The sequence below is a fragment of the Nyctereutes procyonoides genome, unplaced genomic scaffold (assembly GCF_905146905.1).
Source record: "Nyctereutes procyonoides isolate TBG_1078 unplaced genomic scaffold, NYPRO_anot_genome, whole genome shotgun sequence".
Classification (NCBI taxonomy): Eukaryota; Metazoa; Chordata; class Mammalia; order Carnivora; family Canidae; genus Nyctereutes; species Nyctereutes procyonoides.
Window position 1 is genome coordinate 40,186,524 of NW_026575020.1, and position 18,306 is coordinate 40,204,829.

General features: G+C 44.1%; 1 protein-coding gene across 5 annotated transcripts in view; it reads left to right on the forward strand.

Annotated features, from left to right (window-relative positions):
- The window catches only part of GOLGA1 (golgin A1), a 48,283-nt gene that overhangs the window by 18,508 nt on the left and 11,469 nt on the right, over positions 1 to 18,306 (forward strand). For 4 of the 5 annotated variants that reach the window (XM_055335652.1, XM_055335657.1, XM_055335662.1 and 1 more), the window contains exons 11-15: positions 4,293 to 4,418; positions 6,169 to 6,264; positions 9,519 to 9,614; positions 11,122 to 11,271; positions 12,016 to 12,111. In XM_055335652.1, the coding sequence (XP_055191627.1) occupies positions 4,293 to 4,418; positions 6,169 to 6,264; positions 9,519 to 9,614; positions 11,122 to 11,271; positions 12,016 to 12,111 (564 nt within the window). The remainder of the gene's footprint in view (positions 1 to 4,292; positions 4,419 to 6,168; positions 6,265 to 9,518; positions 9,615 to 11,121; positions 11,272 to 12,015; positions 12,112 to 18,306) is intronic. The other variant, XM_055335674.1, reaches the window with a different exon arrangement.

Sequence of the window (18,306 nt, forward strand, 5' to 3'; positions counted from 1 at the left end):
TGTTGGGTTGCTTGTTTTCTTATTGTTAAATTTTAAGAATTTTTTTACCTTTTTTGGATAGCAATTCCTTGTCATGTGTCTTTTGCAAATATTTTCTCCTAATCTGTGGCTTGACTTCTTATTCTCTAGACACTGTCTTTAATAGAGCAGAAGTTTCTAATTCCGATGAAGTCTAGCTTATCAGTTATTTCTTTCATGCATCAAGCCTTTGGTGGTATGTTTAACAAATGATTGCTATACCCATGGTCATCTAGGTTTTCTCCTGATGTTATCTTCTCTGAGTTTTATAGTTTTTAGTTTTACATTTATATCTGTGATCCATTTTGAGTTAATCTTCATGAAGGAGGTAAGGTCTCTATGTCCAGATTCATTTTTTTTCATGTGAATGTCCATTTGTTCCAGCACCATTTGTTGAAGAGGTTGTCTTTGTTTCATTGTATTGTCTTGGCTTCTTTATCAAAGATCAGTCAAATATATTCATGAGGGTCTATTTCTGAGCTCTCTCTTCTGTTCCACTGATCTATTTGTCTGTTCTTTCACCAAGACCATCCTTTCTGGATTATTGTAGTTTTATAGTAAGTCCTGAAGTGAGGTAGCCTCAGTCCTCTAACTTTGTTCTTCTCATTCAATATTGTATTGGCTTTTGTGGGTCTTTTGCATTTCCATATAAACTTTAAAATAATTTTTTTGACATCCATAAAATAACTTGCTGGGGTTTTGATAGTGCATTGAATCTGTAGATCAAGTTGGGAAAAATTGTTATCGTAACAATATTGGGTCTTTTTATCTGTGAACATGGACTGTCACTCCATTTATTTAGTTTTTGTCTTTTTTTCATTCATCAGTTTTATAGTTTTCCTCATAAATGTCTTATACATATTTTGTTAGATTATACCTAAGTATTTCATTTTGGGAAGTGTTAATGTGAATGATACTGTCTTTTTAATTTCAGATTCTACTTGTTTATTGTCAGTATGTAGGAAAGCAGTTGACTTTTGTGTAACAACCTTGTATCCTACAACCTTCCTTTATTCTTTTTTAAGACTTTATTTATTCATGAGAGACAGAGAAAGAGGTGGAGACACCGACAGAGGGAGAATCAGGCTCTCCACAGGGAGCCTGATGTGGGACTCAGTCTGAGACTCCAGGATCAACGCCCTGAGCCAATGGGAGGTGCTCAACCCCTGAGCCTCCCAGGCATCCCCTACAACCTTTCTTTAACCACTTGTTATTTCTGGGAGTTTTCCCCCAACTTATTTGGATTTTCTAGATATATATAATGGTGTCACTAACAAAGACAATTTTAGGTTTTCCTTCCCAATCTGTGTACTTGTATTTCCTTTTCTTGTCTTATTACATTAGCAAGGACTTCTAATACAGTGTTGGAAAGGATTGATGAGCGGACATCCTTGTCTTGAGTGGAAAAGCTTTGAGTTTTTCACCATTAAGGATAATGTTAGCTGTGGCATAGAAGGGGCCTGAAGTAAAGCAGCCAGAGTGGAGAAGGGGGCCCCATGTGTGATATGGTGCACAAGAAGACTAACTGGAAATTGGTGACCAATTCTTTTTCTGTTCCTAACTTTGCCTAATACCAAAACCTGTTTGTTTTTTTATTTTCACTATAGAGTCACCTGTATCTCTCAAGTTCATATTGATGTATAATAGAATGAGTACAGGCTTTGGTTCCAGAAGACTTGAGTTTAAATCTTTAATTTATCACTGGCATATGCTTGTGGGCTAGTTTGTAAGTTTTGGCTTCCTTATAAATGGACACAATAAAGGGTGAATGTAAGGACTAGGGATAATGGAAAGTGCTTACTCATGCTCTGCAAACTATAGCTGCCACTGCTGCACTCTGCTACAAATTATGATTATTGCATTATTAGTGAGAGACCTATCATGATTGGTTATCATGGCCAAATTGTTTTTCTTTCCTATCAAACTTTCTCTCCTTTGCTGTTCTGTTTTATGTAATGTTACTATTGTGCCAGGCACCTGAGTCACAGACTTGGGAGTTCTTTTTACCTCTTCTCCCAGCTTCCTAGTCATGCTGAACTTGCTTTTCACCTCTTTGCATGTGCTGCACTTTACCCAGAATTCTCATTCTGCCCCAACCCCCTTCTCCCTTGACTTGCCTAGTTAGGGGGCTTGATCTGACTTCCCCAAACAGTTAATCCCTCCTGCCTCTGATATATCACCTTGTATGTCCCTCTGCTGCAGCATGATTGTATTGTTTTATAATTAATTGTGTGTATACACGTCTTTACCACCAGCCCTACTTCTGTGGGTCAGGAACTATATCTGGATGTATCCTCAGAAGACTACACACAGTGTAAACTTGATAAGAGTTTACTGAATTGCGGGGTGCCTGGGCAGCTCAGTTGGTTGAGCGTCTGCCTTTGGCTGAGGTCATGATCCTCAGGGTCCTGGGACTGAGCCCCACATTGGGACTCCTTGCTTAGCAGGGAGTCTGCTTCTCCCTTTCCCTCTGCTCCTCCCTCTGTTTGTGCGTGCATGCTTGCTCGCTCACTCAAATAAACAAAATCTTTAAAAAAGTTTACTGAGTTATGGAACCTTGAGTCTAGACAGTTCAATTACTAGAAAACCCTCTACTACCTATGCTGTCAACCCTGTATTCTATGTTTAAGATTTTGTTTGCTTGAGAGAGAGAGTATGAGCAGGAGGAGCAGAAGGAGAGGGAGAGGAACAAGCAGACTCCCCACCAAGCAGGGAGCCAGATGGGGGACTCCATCCCAGGATGCTGGGATCATGACCTGAGCTGAAGTCAGACTCTTAACCAACTGAGCCACACAGGTACCCCCACAGTGAGAATTTAGAATGGAAATTGCTTCTTCCTAAAGTTGCTACATTTTATTCTGAGAAGAGTTTGGCTGGGTTTCAAGCTGACATGAAACCATAGCTCAAGATAGAGCAACAGAAGCATAAAGCAAGGAAACAGAGTACCTGTAAGAAGGTATAAGTCTTCACAGTAAGATATTGATGCTTTATGAACTTTTTTAAATTTTTAACTTTTTAAAATTAATTAATTTATTAATTTATTAATTAATTAATTTATTTATTTATTTTAGATTTTATTTATTCATGAGAGAGGCAGAGACATAGGCAGAGGGAGAGCAGGCTCCATGCAGGAAGCCTGGGACTCCAGGATCACACCCTGAGCCAAACAAAGGCAGACATTCAACTGCGGAGCTACCCAGGCATCCCTGAACATTTTTTTTTAAGATTTTTTTTTAATTTGAGAAAGAGCAAAAGCATGGGGAGGGGTAGAGTTAGAGGGATTAGCAGACTCCCTGCCAAGCAGGGAGCCCGATGCAGGGCTCAATCCCAGGACCCTGGGATCATGACCCAAGCCGAAGGCAAATGCTTAACCAACTGAGCCACCCATGTGCCCTTATACAAACTTTTAGAGAGGTGCCTGGGCATCTTCAGTGGATGCAAGGACCACTAGGGATCTAAAAACTTATGGAATGAAAGCTTCCTGGATCCTCTGCTTTGACATTAAGTAGCAGTTGAAGATTGGAAACAGTGAGAGGAACCAAGTCATAACCTGCCACTGCCACCGCTACCACTACCATCATTGCTAAAGAGATAGACTGAAATAAAGTGGGTAGCTGTTGGTTTGGGGCCAAGGTGTGAGGTGCACAGTGGCTCTGCCCTGGTCACTATGCTGGGAGCTGCAGTGAGTGTCCTCATGTATTTTAGAAGTTCTCTCATTCCGTTCTTAAGGCAGCTACGTTGGTGTCATTAATGCTTCATCTAGCCCCATATTTCCCAGAATATTGTTCTCTTGGGCATTTGTAGGACTTATGGGGACCTTCTTGAGGGGGATACCTCTGCCAAGTTTGGCATCTGAGTTAAAGACATACATAGGTCCTGTTGGACTCTGGGTTAGTAGAATGAGATGTGTGCTTGGTGAACATAGACAGTAGTAGGTCATGACCGAACAATCTGATTGTCTTAAAGAGAAGAAGCATCTTCTCAGATTTCTGCCTGCATCCCACTGATATCATAGCCTTGTCTTTCCTACATCAATAATGCTTAAATTAAATGAGCAATTGTCTCTTGCACACTAGGTTTGAACTGATGTCTGGGTGGTGCTGGGTTCTGGTGTTTCTTCTGTATCCCTTTTCAAGGAAGATTCCTTAGCTCTCTGTTCTTCTTAGAGGCAGTTGAGAACAGAATTTCAGGGAAACGTAATGGTCCAAGAGGAGACAGGGAGTGGGAAGGAGAAAGGGGTTAGAATGTAATATAATCTTTGCCTTCACTTGCAGGCCACTGCTAAAACTCAAGAGAAAGAAAAACTCGTCACACAGTTGCAGGAGAAGGTCTTGTCCTTGGAGAAGAGACTAGAGCAGAACTTATCAGGAGAAGAACATGTGCAAGAACTCCTAAAAGAGGTAAGTAGCTCTTTTCGGACAGCCACTGTTAGGAAGGTAGGGGTAACACTGGAGATTTCATACAATCATAGAGCTTCAGAGCCAGAGAGTCCACAAGCAGCTGGAAAAGAAGAGCCCCCCCTCCAATTTCTGATTATCCTTCTTACAGCAAAAAACAGCCACCTGTCACCTGTGTATATTGCCATGTTTTCCAGGAAAGGGAGAGCCTCGTTCAGAGATGCCTGTGAATGATTAGCATCCTAATCACCAGTGAACCCCGCCTGGTGATTTATGCTACTTGGGCTGTCTTATCTTACCTCCCTGATCTCTTCCACCCTTTTGCACTTTCCAGTGGCCAAGGAAAATTGTTACTGTCTGCCTGTGGCATGAGCAAGAATCACCTTCGGCAGTGAGGGGTTTCACTGGAGTGAGGCTGTTGAGCAGATTGACCTTTGCCCTTTCTCATTGAGCCTGCATTGTCTGCCCATATTCTGTTCCTCCTGCTTTTTGTATCTCAGGACTGACCTCACCCTGACAAAGGTGACAAAGCCAAGACCTTAGGCCTAGATTAGACCCTCACTGTCTGTCTTTGTTTCAACTAAACATCTCCACTCCACTGCCACTATTGTACTTCAGGGCTTCTAGCAACTCTAGCCTAGTCCACAGCAGAGGTCTCCAAACTGCCTACCTGGCATCAGCCCCCTCCTTTACCCCTGATGCAGTCTTTTGCGCCCACTGCCGAGCTGGTATTCCTGGCCGCTTCACTCCCTTACCTTCTTGCCCAGCTTTCCTACAATCTGCAGTGCATATATCCTGGGTTCTGGGGTGTAAATTGATTTCTAGAGTCAGACTGCCTAGGTGTGTATCTCACGTCATCTTACCAGTTGGTGACTTAAGGCAAGAAAATTAATCCTTTGTGTTTGTTTTCTCTTCTGTGAAATAGAGTAGATAATTGTACCAAACACAGAATTGTTGGTAGGATTCAGGGAGTTACAATATGTGAAATACTTAGAATGAAGCTCTAGAATGTAGTAGGGTCTCCGTATTTTTCTGCTATTAATGTTATAATCCTTAGTATTGTGCCATCATCATTATTATAAAGCTTAATGTGCATAGGAGGTACTTGGAGAGTTTGTTTAGTGTGTATATTCCTATTCTTAGAAATCCTTTTTTCAGTAGGTCTGTAAGACCTCAAGTTTAACAACTACTTACTCCTGCACTACCACATTAGTCTTATGCCAGTATGTGGACAGCCCTACTTTAAAAAATATTGCCTACAGAATTAAATTCAAGCTCCTTTCTGCAGCATAAAAAGTTTCCCATGATCTGCCCCTTTGCCTGACTTTCTAGTCTCATTTCTTGACCTGAATCCACCATTGCCTTAGCTTTTTGCAAGTTGTAGCTCCCCAAATGTCCCAGGCTGTTTCATGACTCCACTGGTGATCACTGCCTGGGTGCTCCCCGCCAACCCCTGGCCACCTGTTAATTAGGAAGCCATCCACTTTCCTGAGGCAGTGAGTATCTGGGTATCTTTGTGGGTGTTCATTGCACTCTATTAATTTTTTTGTTAGTCTTGCCTCAGTCTCAAGGTCAAAGAATTGTATCAAATTTATCTGTGTGTACTTTATGATATGTGACTATTACCTCAGCTGTTATTTTTGTTAATACATTTGTGTCCCCCTGTCTTGCTCAAATCACAGTAGGTGGTAGACATCAGTATTTATTCAATGGAAAAATGACTGTTTTCTTTTACTCTTCTTTCAACTTACAGAAAACCGTTGCTGAGCAGAATTTGGAGGATACCAGACAGCAGCTCTTGGCAGCCAGAAGCAGCCAGGCCAAGGCCATTGACATCCTGGAAACTCGGGTACTGACCTCATTCCCAGAGATTCCTGTGTCTGGATGGTGGCCTGGTTGGATGACATCGTTGGGGGAAAATCCCCTAGGGTCAGAGGTTCTCTTTTGAAGGGACTGTTTTGAAACTCACTTACACATGGCTGAGTTAGTCATTTTCTTCATTCTTGCCAAATTGCTACCATTGTTCCACACAACATTGTTCTCTTGCTGTTCCCTTTTATCCACTTTGCCTTCCCTCCCATGGGAAGCTATTCTGATGGGGTTCCTAGAGATCCTTGCATTGTGGGGTGACCTTAAAATGGGCAGCCTTGTTTTGCATGCATGTATGTTGATTTATGTAAGTGATACAGTTCCACACTGTCACATACTGTCACATTCACCTGCTCCACTTCTGTCCATGTCCACATCGTTGTACTTAGTGCTCTACATCATATATCTATCAGGTGCTGGACATCTGGATTGCCGCCTTCTTCCTGTCACCACAGGTTACACTACCTGTCACTAACAGCCTCGTCCCTGTCACCCTGAGGACAGAGAATGCCTATGACTAAGTTAGGACAAGAATGTTCTTGCAAGGGAGGGCTGCCCCTGGCTCTGCTCCCCCAGTGTGCATGAAGGTTTCTGTATCTGCATTACTGCTTTTTCCAGCCATTTGTTTGTTTGCCAGTTTAGTGAGTGTGAAGTGGTGGAAGGGGTAAGGGATCTCCGTGGGGCCTCTTTCATAAGGGCACTGATCCCATCATGAGGACTCCACCCTCATGACCTAAGCATCTCGCAAAGGCCCCGCCTCCTGTTCCCATCACATCAGGCAACAGGATTTCCATATGAATTTGGGGAGGACACCATAGTAAATGCTTATTAGCTCATTTTTAAAATCTTATCTTCTGATAGATATACTTCAAGCTCTTTTTTTTTTTTTCCAATACAGCTTGGTTTATTTTATTAGCATTCAGTTCTGTTTCTGAATGTTTTTTATTACGATAAAATATACATGACAAAGTTACCATTTCATCCATTTCTAGTTTACAATCCAGTGGCATGAAGCACATTCACACTGTTCAACCATTACCACCATCATCTCCAGAACGTTTTGATCTTCTCAAACTGAAATTCTCACTTCCCATTCTCTCCCATCCCCAGCCCCTGGCAACCACCATGCTACTTAAGTCTCATTACTCTGGGAATGTCCTATTAGTGGAATTGTATGATACGCATCCTTTTGTGTCTGGCTGATTTCACTTAACATATGTTTTCAGGGTTCATTCATGTTGTAGCATGTGTCTGAATTTCATTTCTTTTTAAGGCTGAATAAGCCTTTTTTTTTTTTTTTTTTTTTTAAGTAAAACTCCATGCCACACATGGGGCTGGAACTCATGACCCCGAGATCAAGAGTCACATGCTCTACCACTGTGCCAGTCAGGTGGCCCAGGGCTGAATAAGCTTTTTAAAAAAGGCTTTCATTCTTTTATATGTCTATACCACGTTTTGTTTATCCCTTCATTTGTCAATGGGACTTTTGGGTTATTTCCACCTTCTGGCTATTGTGAATAATAAGCATTAGCATAGTGCTATGAACAAGGTTTTTGTGTGACCTTTTACTTTCATTTCTCTTGGGTTTATACCTAGGAGTAAAATTGCTAAGGGACATGATAACTCTGTGCTTAACCCCTGGAGGAGCTGAACCTTTCTTGAGCTCTGCCTCTAAATTGAAACTTGGGTAGATACTTTCTGAAACCAGGAGTTAAAAAGCTAGGTTTCATTTCTGGCTCTACCACTATTAAAATCTGTGATCCTAGGCAGCCCTGGTGGCTTAGTGGTTTGGCGCCACCTTCGGCCCGGGGCTTGATCCTGGAGACCTGGGATCGAGTCCCACGTTGGGCTCCCTGAATAGAGCCTGCTTCTCTCTCTGCCTGTGTCTCTGCCCCCCGCCATGAATAAATAAATAAATAAAATCTTTAAAGAAAAATCTGTGATCCTGGACAGGTAACATTACTTGTCCTCCTATGTAGAAATATGCTGTTCTCCACGAGTTGCTTCAGCTCCATGTGAATGTGTATAAGGAACCATAAGAGTATCCTCTTGTCAGGTACCTGCTTTTCCTTGACAAAGCTGCAGCCTTCCTTGTGTTTATGTTTTTAATCATAAACTTTCTCAAGGTCATACCTTACTCAGCAAACAAGAGGACTTCATAAGGGAAATTGGCAAAGATAGCTCCAACCAGATAGAAATGCCCCATTGGAGAGCCACACCCAGCTCAACGGACAGGGTCTGGTCCTGTCCACAGGGCCAGCCACACATCCTAGTGCAGCATCAGGTACAAAGTCAGACTGAGTTGATGGTTGTGGAATGAGGGAAGTTTGTGTCATAGGCAGTCATCCCACTTCTGGGAATCTAGCCTAAGGAAGTGGCTCAAACCAGGTCACAAAATGTTCGGTGAAGATGTCACTGAGATAACAGCTGTGTTATCTCAGATGGGAAAGTGGGACACAGCCCAACTGCCAGCACAGTAGGAATGGTTCAATACTTTGTGCAATATCCTTTAAAGAAATAATTTAAGTTCTGATGACTACATGGGATACAGAAGGAAACGTAAGGAGGAGAAACACAGTATTCCTGGAATTATATACAGAGTTGTAAAAAAAAAAAAAAAGGGAGGGGGGCAGCCCCGGTGGCCCAGCAGTTAGGCACCGCCTGCAGCCTGGGTGTGATCCTGGAGACCTGGAATGGAGTCCCACATCGGGCTCCCTGCATGGAGCCTGCTTCTCCCTCTCCCTTTGCCTGTGTCTCTGCTTCTCTCTCTGTGTCTATGACTACATAAATAAAATCTTAAAAAAAAAAAAGGAACTTACACGTATTTTAAAAAAAAAGGCAGTCATAAAAATACAGCAGAGGAAAATATGTTAGAATGGTGGTGTTGTATCATGGTAGATCTATAGGTGTCTGTGTCTTTTTTCCTAATTGAAACATTTTCTGGGGGTACCTGGATGGCTCAGTCAGTCAGATGTCTACCTTTGGCTCAGGTCATGATTTTGGGATTCTGGAATTGAGCCCTGCATCAGGCTCCCTGCTCAACAGGGAGTCTGCTTCTCCCTCTGCGTGCTCCCCCTCTGTTCGTGTGCTGTCTCTCAAATAAATAAATAAAATCTTTTTAAAAAATTCTGTAATGTACTCGCTTTATGATTTAAATAGATTTGATTTTTAAAGTTAATTATTACCACTCTTCAGCTTCTTTTGAATGAAACAATGCTTCTCTTTCCCCCTCAGGTGAAAGAACTTCAGCAGAACTTGCAGGCATCTGAGGAGAAGCTAAAGCACAGTGGTGATGTCATGGTGGCTCAGGAAATTCAGATTCAGGAGCTCGTAAGTGGTTCTTGTGGCTGCTTGTTCTAGGCACCTGATGCTTGCCCTTTACGCCTTTGCAGCTAGCTGCTCCAGACTCACTCTAGTGAGGTATTTGGACCTGACCTTCGATACAGTTGAGCTGGATGTGAGCAGGTGGGCAGCTGCAGGCAGAGAGTCAGGACCTGCTGGAGGATCTGAATTACCAAAGGAGAGAGAGACTGGCTAATTCCCATCTGACTGCTGGCCATAGGGCCCAACCTAGTTCTGAGACTGTAGGAGGGGATAACTCGACAGTCCAACCTCCAACCTCCAGGGCTGTGGAGAACAGTCCTGGCTCTGGGGAGAACACGGCCAAGGGTTTGGCCAGCTGTCACAGCCCCAAATGGAGTGTTGAGTTAGAATCTAGAGAAATAAAAACAGTACTTACTGTACGTTTGCCATGCCAGTCACTGTGCTAAATATCCAGCACGTGTTTCCTTCAGTCCTTGCTACAGACCTCAGAGGTATGTGCTGTTATCCTCATACTCTAGAGGAAGCTGGTTCAGTAACCCAGAGGTCATGGTCTCCTAGGTAATAAATGGCAGAACCCCCATCTTTCTTGGGTCAAAGGCCTTGTTCATCTTCACTGTATTTTACAGATGGTCCCTGATTTATGATTGATCAGCTTAATGATTTTTGACTTTATGAGATGCAAAGTCAGTATGCACTCAGTAGAAACCATACTTCAAATTTTGAAGTTTGAGCTTTTCCTGGGCTAACGATGCACAGTATGATACTCTCCCTCCATGCCCGACAGTGGCAGGGAGCCACATCTCCCAGGCAGTCCTGTGATCACAGAGTAAACCATCGATTCTGTATCTATACAGCCTTTCTGTTTTTCATTTTCAGTGCAGTATTCAGTAAATTACATGAGATAGTCAACACTTCAGTAGAAAATAGGCTTTGCCCAGCTGTAGGCTATGCTATGTAAGTGTTCTGGGCATTTAAAAAAAAAATTTTTTTTTAAAAAGATTTTGTGTTTAAGTTATCTCTCCACCCAATGTGAGACTCAAACTCACAACCCCAAGATCAAGAGTCACATGCTCTGCTGACTGAGCCAACCAGGGGGTCCCTGTTCTGAACATTTAAAGTAGGCTAGGATAAGCTATGATGCTTGTTTCAACTTATTATTTTCAACTTATAATGGGATCATTGGGTCATAACCCCATCATTAGTTAAAGATCAATACTGCCTCCCTAGGGAAGCCTCAGCCATAGAGGGCAGTACCAAGACGGGTGAAAGAGGGCTGTGTCTTAGGACTGGCTGGTGCCCTAAGCTATCCCCCTAGCACCAAGACCAGTCCCAGACTTCAACTACTGAACAGACCAGGGGCAAGAGGCAGAGCTGCAGGTAGAGACCTCAACAGCACCTGGGCCAGAGATCAGGAAGCAGAATTCTTTCTACTGGACAGCCATCTTTGGGTCTGAGGGAGAGAATGGGGTCCTTATTGTCACCACGGATAATTGTCCCCACCCCCACCCCACAGGCTGCAGCAAACCAGGAGAGCAGCCGTACACGGCAGCAGGCCCTTGCTCTGGAGCAGCAGTGCACAGAGCGTGTCCACACACTGGAGGCCCAGCTTGCTGCCCTGGAGAGAGCCCGGGTGGCCGACCACACGGCTGCAGAGCAAGAGGTGGTGAGTGAGGAGAGGAGGGAGGCCAGGCTTATAAGCGCCAGGTTCACATGCTGCTGCGCTGCTAAGTCGTTGACAGAATATCAGCCCCTGCTAAGCTAGGGAACCACTTTTTAGAGCAGCTTTTCTCTTTCCAGCAAGATACCTGCTCATGAGAATGGATATAAAAAGCCTGCCTTTTATAAAACCCAGACAGATGGGTTTTCCTCTTTTTTTTTTTTTTTTTTTTAGATTTTATTTATTTATTCATGAGAGACACAGAGAGAGGGAAAGAGAGAGACAGGGACAGGCAGAGGGAGAAGCAGGCTCCATGCAGGGATCCTGATGTGGGACTCAATCTTGGGACTCCAAGATCACGCCCTGGGCGAAAGGCAGGCGCTAAACTGCTGAGCCACCCAGGGATCCCCGGGTTTTCTCTTTTTACGGGCTGCATTGGTACCTCCTGAGCAGACCCTTCAGCCTCTTCCCACTGTTCCTCTGCAGTATTCTCATTCCTCCCTCATGGCTTTTCCCTCTCCTTCCTTTCCCTGCCATGCATCTTCAGAGTCAGGTGCCATATTTCTTCTTGTGAGGCATTGTGAGGTATGTGTCAGCTGGCTTTTTCTTACCCCTGCCCCATTCTCATCTCCACACCACACCCCACAAAGGGTGGGGTGCATTTTCAAAGGTTCCATGTCTGTAGGACTGTGTCCGGGGGAAATAGGGTAAAGCCCTTGTCTTCTTACATGTGCATTTCTCAATTTGCAGAGAAAGCTGGAGCAAGAAAATGCAGCCCTCAGACAAAGTAAGAATGAATGTGAATGTTCTTTACAACACCACCAGCTTGAACTAAAGAAGCTAAAGGTATTTATCTAACAGCACCAGCATGTCACAGCCTGTCTTTTACACGTGTATTGGGAGCAGCGCGGTGAAATTTTTGTACTCAGAGTGGAGAAGGCGTGAACTAGCATTTCTTCAACAGTTCTGTTAGACATTTGCTAGAAATCGTTACTCATTAAGTCCTTTCGGTGATCCAGGATGGTAGGAAGAATTATGCTCATTTTGTAGTTAATGTCATTTGAGGCTCTGCCCAAAGTTCTCTAGTTAGTTTAAGGTGATGCTGGTCTGACTTCACTCAGCCAGCTCTCTGTCTGTGTCAGCAGCTGCCTGAAAGTCATGTTGTCACAGCACTAGTGTTGTTGACTTTTCCAGGGGAATTGGTAAAGTAAGGACTTAAATGGTTGTAAGGACCTTACGTATTTATGTTGGAGCCTGTGTGTAGAGATGAAGAAACAGTCTATTGGATTGTTACCCTTTCCCCTCTGAGAACTCAGTGCTTTAATCAGATGCTGCCCACTTCTCTGCCTGGACATAACTGGATGCAAGGGAAAGAATTTCTGCCACTTTCTTAGAGGCCTCCAGGCTTCTCTGTCCCCTTTCATAGGAGCTCTTAGATGATGGATCATAGCAGCACTTGCCCTACTTGTTCATGACACAGAGATCTTGTGGGTCTTTCGGCAGAGACCTTCTCAGAACATCCACAGCTGAGGGTCTGCATAAAGTAAGCTTTCAGTAACAGTCTCTGCCAAGTTAGGTAGGTGCTAATGCAGTGGTGCTGAATCATGGGAAGCGTGTGCCTGGAGTCACAGCTGTTTGTGTATTCCTTCAACAAACATTTAGGCACCACTGGAGGTGTTGAGATCTGAGCAAAACAGGCAAAACTCCACCCCCTACCCCCCACCCTGTGGAGTCTGTAACTAGAGATAGCAGATGAGCACTAGTCTTAAATTCAGTGTAGAGTAAACCAGAGTGAGTGACAGGGAGTAGGGAAGAGAGGACTCTTAAATATGGAAGTTAGGGAGGGCTTCAGTGATATTTAAGCAAAAGCCCTGACTCTTGAGAAGGAGCCAGCAATGTGCCTTTTTGGGAAAAGGAATAGTCCAGACTGAAGAAATCACAAATAGAAAAGCTCTGAGACAGAAAAAAGTTTAGTTCGGAGAACAGCACAAAGGCTGGTGTGGCTGCCGCTTAGGGGGCTAGGGGCGAACAAGATGAGAGGAGGCAGGCAGGGAAACAGTTGGGAGTTTTAAGCAAAGGAGTGATGGGAGAAGTTTTGTTTTAAAATGATTACTCTGGCTGTAGAGAATGTTCTGGAAAAGAAGCAAGTACAGAAATTAGGGGGTTCAGATATTATATCACTTACTATGTTTAAGGGCATAAAGGAAAAATTGAAATTTTCAGCAGAGATCTGGTAACTACTAAAAAGCAGCAGTGTTAAAAGGAAAACATGTAAGAACGTCAGAGCCAGAGTGTGTAGGGCTGGAACATAGAACATGGTAGACTCCAAAGGGCATGAGGAAGCTTTCGTGGGTAATGAGTATTTTCATGGTTTTCATTGACTAATTTCACCCTAAGTCACCACGTTGCACATTTGAGATATGCATAGCATATTGTTATACTTCAGGAAAATTGTTTTAAAAAACAATACAGAGGATCCCTGGATGGCTTGGCGGTTTAGCGCCTGCCTTCGGCCCAGGGTGTGATCCTGGAGTCCCGGGATCAAGTCCCACATTGGGCTCCCTGCATGGAGCCTGCTTCTCCCTCTGCCTGTGTCTGTCTGTCTGTCTCTCTCTCTCTCTGTCTCTCTCTCTGTCTCTCTCTCTCTCTCTGTCTCTCTCCCTGTCATGAATAAATAAAATCTTTAAAAATAAATAAATGACAATACATTAAAAAAATAATGAATATGTTTTAGAGCAGATTAGAACTCACTAGAGAATTAGCGAAGTGAAGGAAGGGTAGAATAAAATATAGAAAAGGCATGATAAAAGACAGGATGCTGCAAGGTGCCTGATCCAGGTCCGTGGGGACCCAGAAGGGCGCACACAAGTGAGACTGAAGCAACGATTTTTTTTTTTAAGGATTTTATTTATTTTTTATTTATTTATTTTGGAGAGAGAGAAAGAGAGCAGGGGGAGGTTGGGAGAGGGAGAGAGAATCCCAGCCAGATTCCACGCTGAGCACAGAGCCTGACACAGGGCTTGGTCTCACAACCCTGATGAGATAGTGACCTGAGTGGAAACCCAGAGTCAGACGCAAATGAATGAGCCACCCAAGTGCCCTGAGACCAAAGCAATTATTGAAGCATTAATAGCTGAGAAGTTTCCAAACTGCTAAAAGCTGTCAAGTCACAGGTATAGGTATGAGGATTCTTACAAATCCAAATAGGATAAATGTTATTTTAAAAAAAATTTTTAAAGACTTTACTTATTTATTTGAGAGAGAGAGAGAGAGAGAGAGAGAGCGCACAACCAGAGGGAATGGCAGACAGAGGGACAAGCAGGTTTCTCACTGAGGAGGGAGCCTGATGTGGGTAGGACCTGGGACCCTGGGATCATGACCTGAACCAAAGGCAGATGCTTAACCAACTGAGGCACGCAGACACCTGTTTTTGTTTTTTTTTTAAAGATTTTATTTTTATTTATTCATGAGAGACAGAGACATAGGCAGAGGGAGAAACAGGCTCCACTCAGAGAGCCTGATGTGGGACTTGATTCCCAAGACTCCAGGATCATGCTCTGGGCCAAAGGCAAGCGCTAAACCACTGAGCCACCCAGGGATCCCCGGCACCTGTTATTGTGGAGCTTTTTTAAAAGGTTTATTTGTGGGGATCCCTGGGTGGCTCAGTGGTTTAGTGCCTGCCACCTTCGGCCCAGGGCGTGATCCTGGGGTCCCGGGATCGAGTCCCATGTCGGGCTCCCTGCTTGGAGCCTGCTTCTCCCTCTGCCTGTGTCTCTGCCTCTCTCTCTCTCTCTCTGTCTCTCATGAATAAATGAATAAAATATTTTTTAAAAAGGTTTATTTGTTTTAGTAATCTGTCCCCAGTGTGGGGCTCAAATTTACGACCCCAAAATCAAGAATTACATGCTCTTCCTACTGAGCCAGTCAGGCACCCCCAGGATAAATTTAAAAATCTATAGCCAGAGGGACACCTGGGTGGCTCAGTGGTTGAGCATCTACCTTTGGCTCAGGTTGTGATCCTGGGGTCCTAGGACCAAGTCCCACATCAGACTCCCCAGAGGGAGTCTGTTTCTCCCTCTGCCTTATGTCCCTGCCTCTCTCTGTGTGTCTCTCTGAAATAAATAAAATTAAAATAAATAAATTTTAAAAATTAAAAAATAAAACTTATAGCCAGACACAGCATGATAGTAGAACTATAAAAACCAATAAAACATGGGGATCCCTGGGTGGCGCAGCGGTTTGGCGCCTGCCTTTGGCCCAGGGCGCGATCCTGGAGACCCGGGATCGAATCCCACGTCAGGCTCCCGGTGCATGGAGCCTGCTTCTCCCTCTGCCTGTGTCTCTGCCTCTCTCTCTCTCACTGTGTGCCTATCATAAATAAATAAAAATTAAAAAAAAAACCTTAAAAAAAATAAATAAATAAAAATAAAATAAAAAAACAAAAACAATAAAATAGAAACAGGAATTAGTCACCAACAGATTTGCACTAAAGGAAGTGCTAGAGAAAACAAAAATAAAGGAAGTGCTAGAGAGCATCATCCAGGTGAAGGAAGATTCTAGATAGATGCATGAAAGATGTAAAGCAGTAAGGAAGAATGAAGAGCAATGATCATTGCAGCTAATGTACACAGAAAGAAACAAAATCTGTCCTGCACTGTGCCCATCTGGGTCCAGTCCTGAGAAAGGAACCATACCAATTATTTGAGAATTTATGTTCTTACGTAAAGTTTTTAGCAGAAACTGATAGAAGATCTCACGAAGCCATTCCCTGCAGGAATGGCTACGACTAAGGGAACAGAGCAAAGAAGGTGGAATTATTAATCTTAGGGATTAAGACAAAGAGCTCCATAGATCTGATACTTAGACCTGTGAGTGGGAGGCACTGTTCAGTGGGCACTTGGGGGTTTTGGGGGAATGAAGTCAGCCCCAAGTGTGGGGAAAAACTGCCGCATGGATGTACTACTGCTTTGGGAAGAAGTCGCTGCTGCCAGGACCAAGCAGCACTGCTCACAGAATCTGGAAACGAGGAGGACGGAGCACATCTTTGGCTCTGTCCCCTGCCTTCCAGTCTCCCCCAAGTGCCTCCTGTGGGCTAAGGTTCATATGGAACCAGCCTGAGGAGCAGAGTCCCAGGTACAGCAGGCAAAGCCCTGGATATAAAGGGGGGCTGATAAGCAGTAACTTAAAACCCAGCCCATGCAGGCTGTTAGGAAGTGGGCTTAATTTTCACACATTTGGGGAATTTTTTTGATATCTTGGATTTCTAGTTTAATACTATGACAGTCAATAAGACACCAACTGATTTCAGTCCTTTGATATTTATTGAGGCTTGTCTTCATGACCAGCCTGTAGCCTGTCTTGGGAAGTATCTCCACACACACTGCAGCTGGGGAGAGTACGCCATACGGAGTCATAGTATTGTCCGTATCTCCTGAGTGTGTTCTGATTCTTCTCTCTTGTATTCTCGTTACGTCACATAGAGCAGCATGCTGAATCTTGGAACTGTGATCCTGGATTTGTCTCTTTCTCCCATTAATTGTCAATCGTTGCTTCAAGTATTTTGAAGCACTGTTTTTGGGTGCATATATATTTAGAATTCCCTCAGGGAAGTCATTCCCAGGTATGGAAAGCTAGGAAGCCCAGTGGCTTCTGCAGCAGACCTGAGCTATGCCAAGCAGCCTCAAATTCCATAGTCCAGGCTCAACTGTGGCTCTGTGGCAATAGCGCGGACTTCACAGCTGCGTGAACTCAGTTCTGTGTGCCAGCCAAGCCCCTCACTGGCTGATTTTTGAGGGAATCTAGTCTCCTTTTTTTTTTTCAAACTGAACCTATTAACCCTTGACTTCCAGAGGATTACCCTGAGGATCAAGTGTGACCCTGGATGAAAAGTGCTGCCTGCAGTTCCTGGCATAGAGGTGCTTTGAGTCTCTGGTTCCTGCCCCGACCTGCTTTCCTGTCTTTCTCTTGGTCTGCCTGCCGTCCTCTTAGGCATCAGCAGTCAGAGCTCTCCTCTCACTCTCCCAGAAAAGGCTTCTACCACCCTCTACCTGGACCCACAGGCCAGGGTTTTTCAGAGGTGCTTCTCCTGCATCAACAAAGTCTCCCCTGTTGAGAGATGTTGTCTAGGGTAAAGCAAGGTCTCTACTCTTGAATTCAGGCACTTGTTTTTCTCGTCTTTACTAGAAACAGACTCAACAGAAGGTCAATTCCGACAGCTCCACAGTAGGAACCAGAATGCCTCTGGTCAGGAGGCTGGCCTCTCCCTCCATTAACCAACTTGTACCGGTATCACTGGAAAGGGAGGTGTCATTAGGGGAGATAAGTAGCTCACAGAACCAGAAAGTCTTGTCCAACTACAACCTGAGTGGTGAGGGACTCAGGTCTCTTCTTCCTGCATCATGCTGTTTCTTGCCCTCTCAGTTACCAAACTTGGCCTTGCTTTTCCTCCATGATGCAGACTGCGGTATACAAATTAGGAGGATACCACCATAGCACCTCCAAGCTGGTAACATGCCACCTTAGGAAAGAGGACTTCTCTCCCTAGGTTTCACTATATAAAAAAGGATTCTGATATAAAAAGGGATTCTGATTGGTCCATCTTAGATAACAGAGCCACCTCTGAGATTATTTTGGCCCTGGGCTGTAGAACTATGATCAGCTAGGTCTGAATTACATGCTTATCCTTGTAGCCACAAAATTGGCATATTGTTATTGGCAGCCCTACCAGAACCATGTGGAACTGTGGGGTGGAAGTGGGGAATAGCAATAATGAGGCTCTTACCCCCCAGAATAGGGCAATCCTGATAGTAGACAGAAACAGTAGATGTCCCTGACCAGAATGAAGGCACCTGAGAAGTCTGAGAATTGAGCAGTAAGCACGGCCTCTGTCTCAGGGAAGAGGACTGATGCGTTTGTAAGGAGACAATCCCTGTGCTCTGGGGAAGGCTGAAGAGCCAACCCTGCTCAGCATAAGAAATAATCCGGGTGGGAGAGTCTAACATCCAAAGCCTTGGCTCTGAACTCAGATGGTGGCTTGAAACC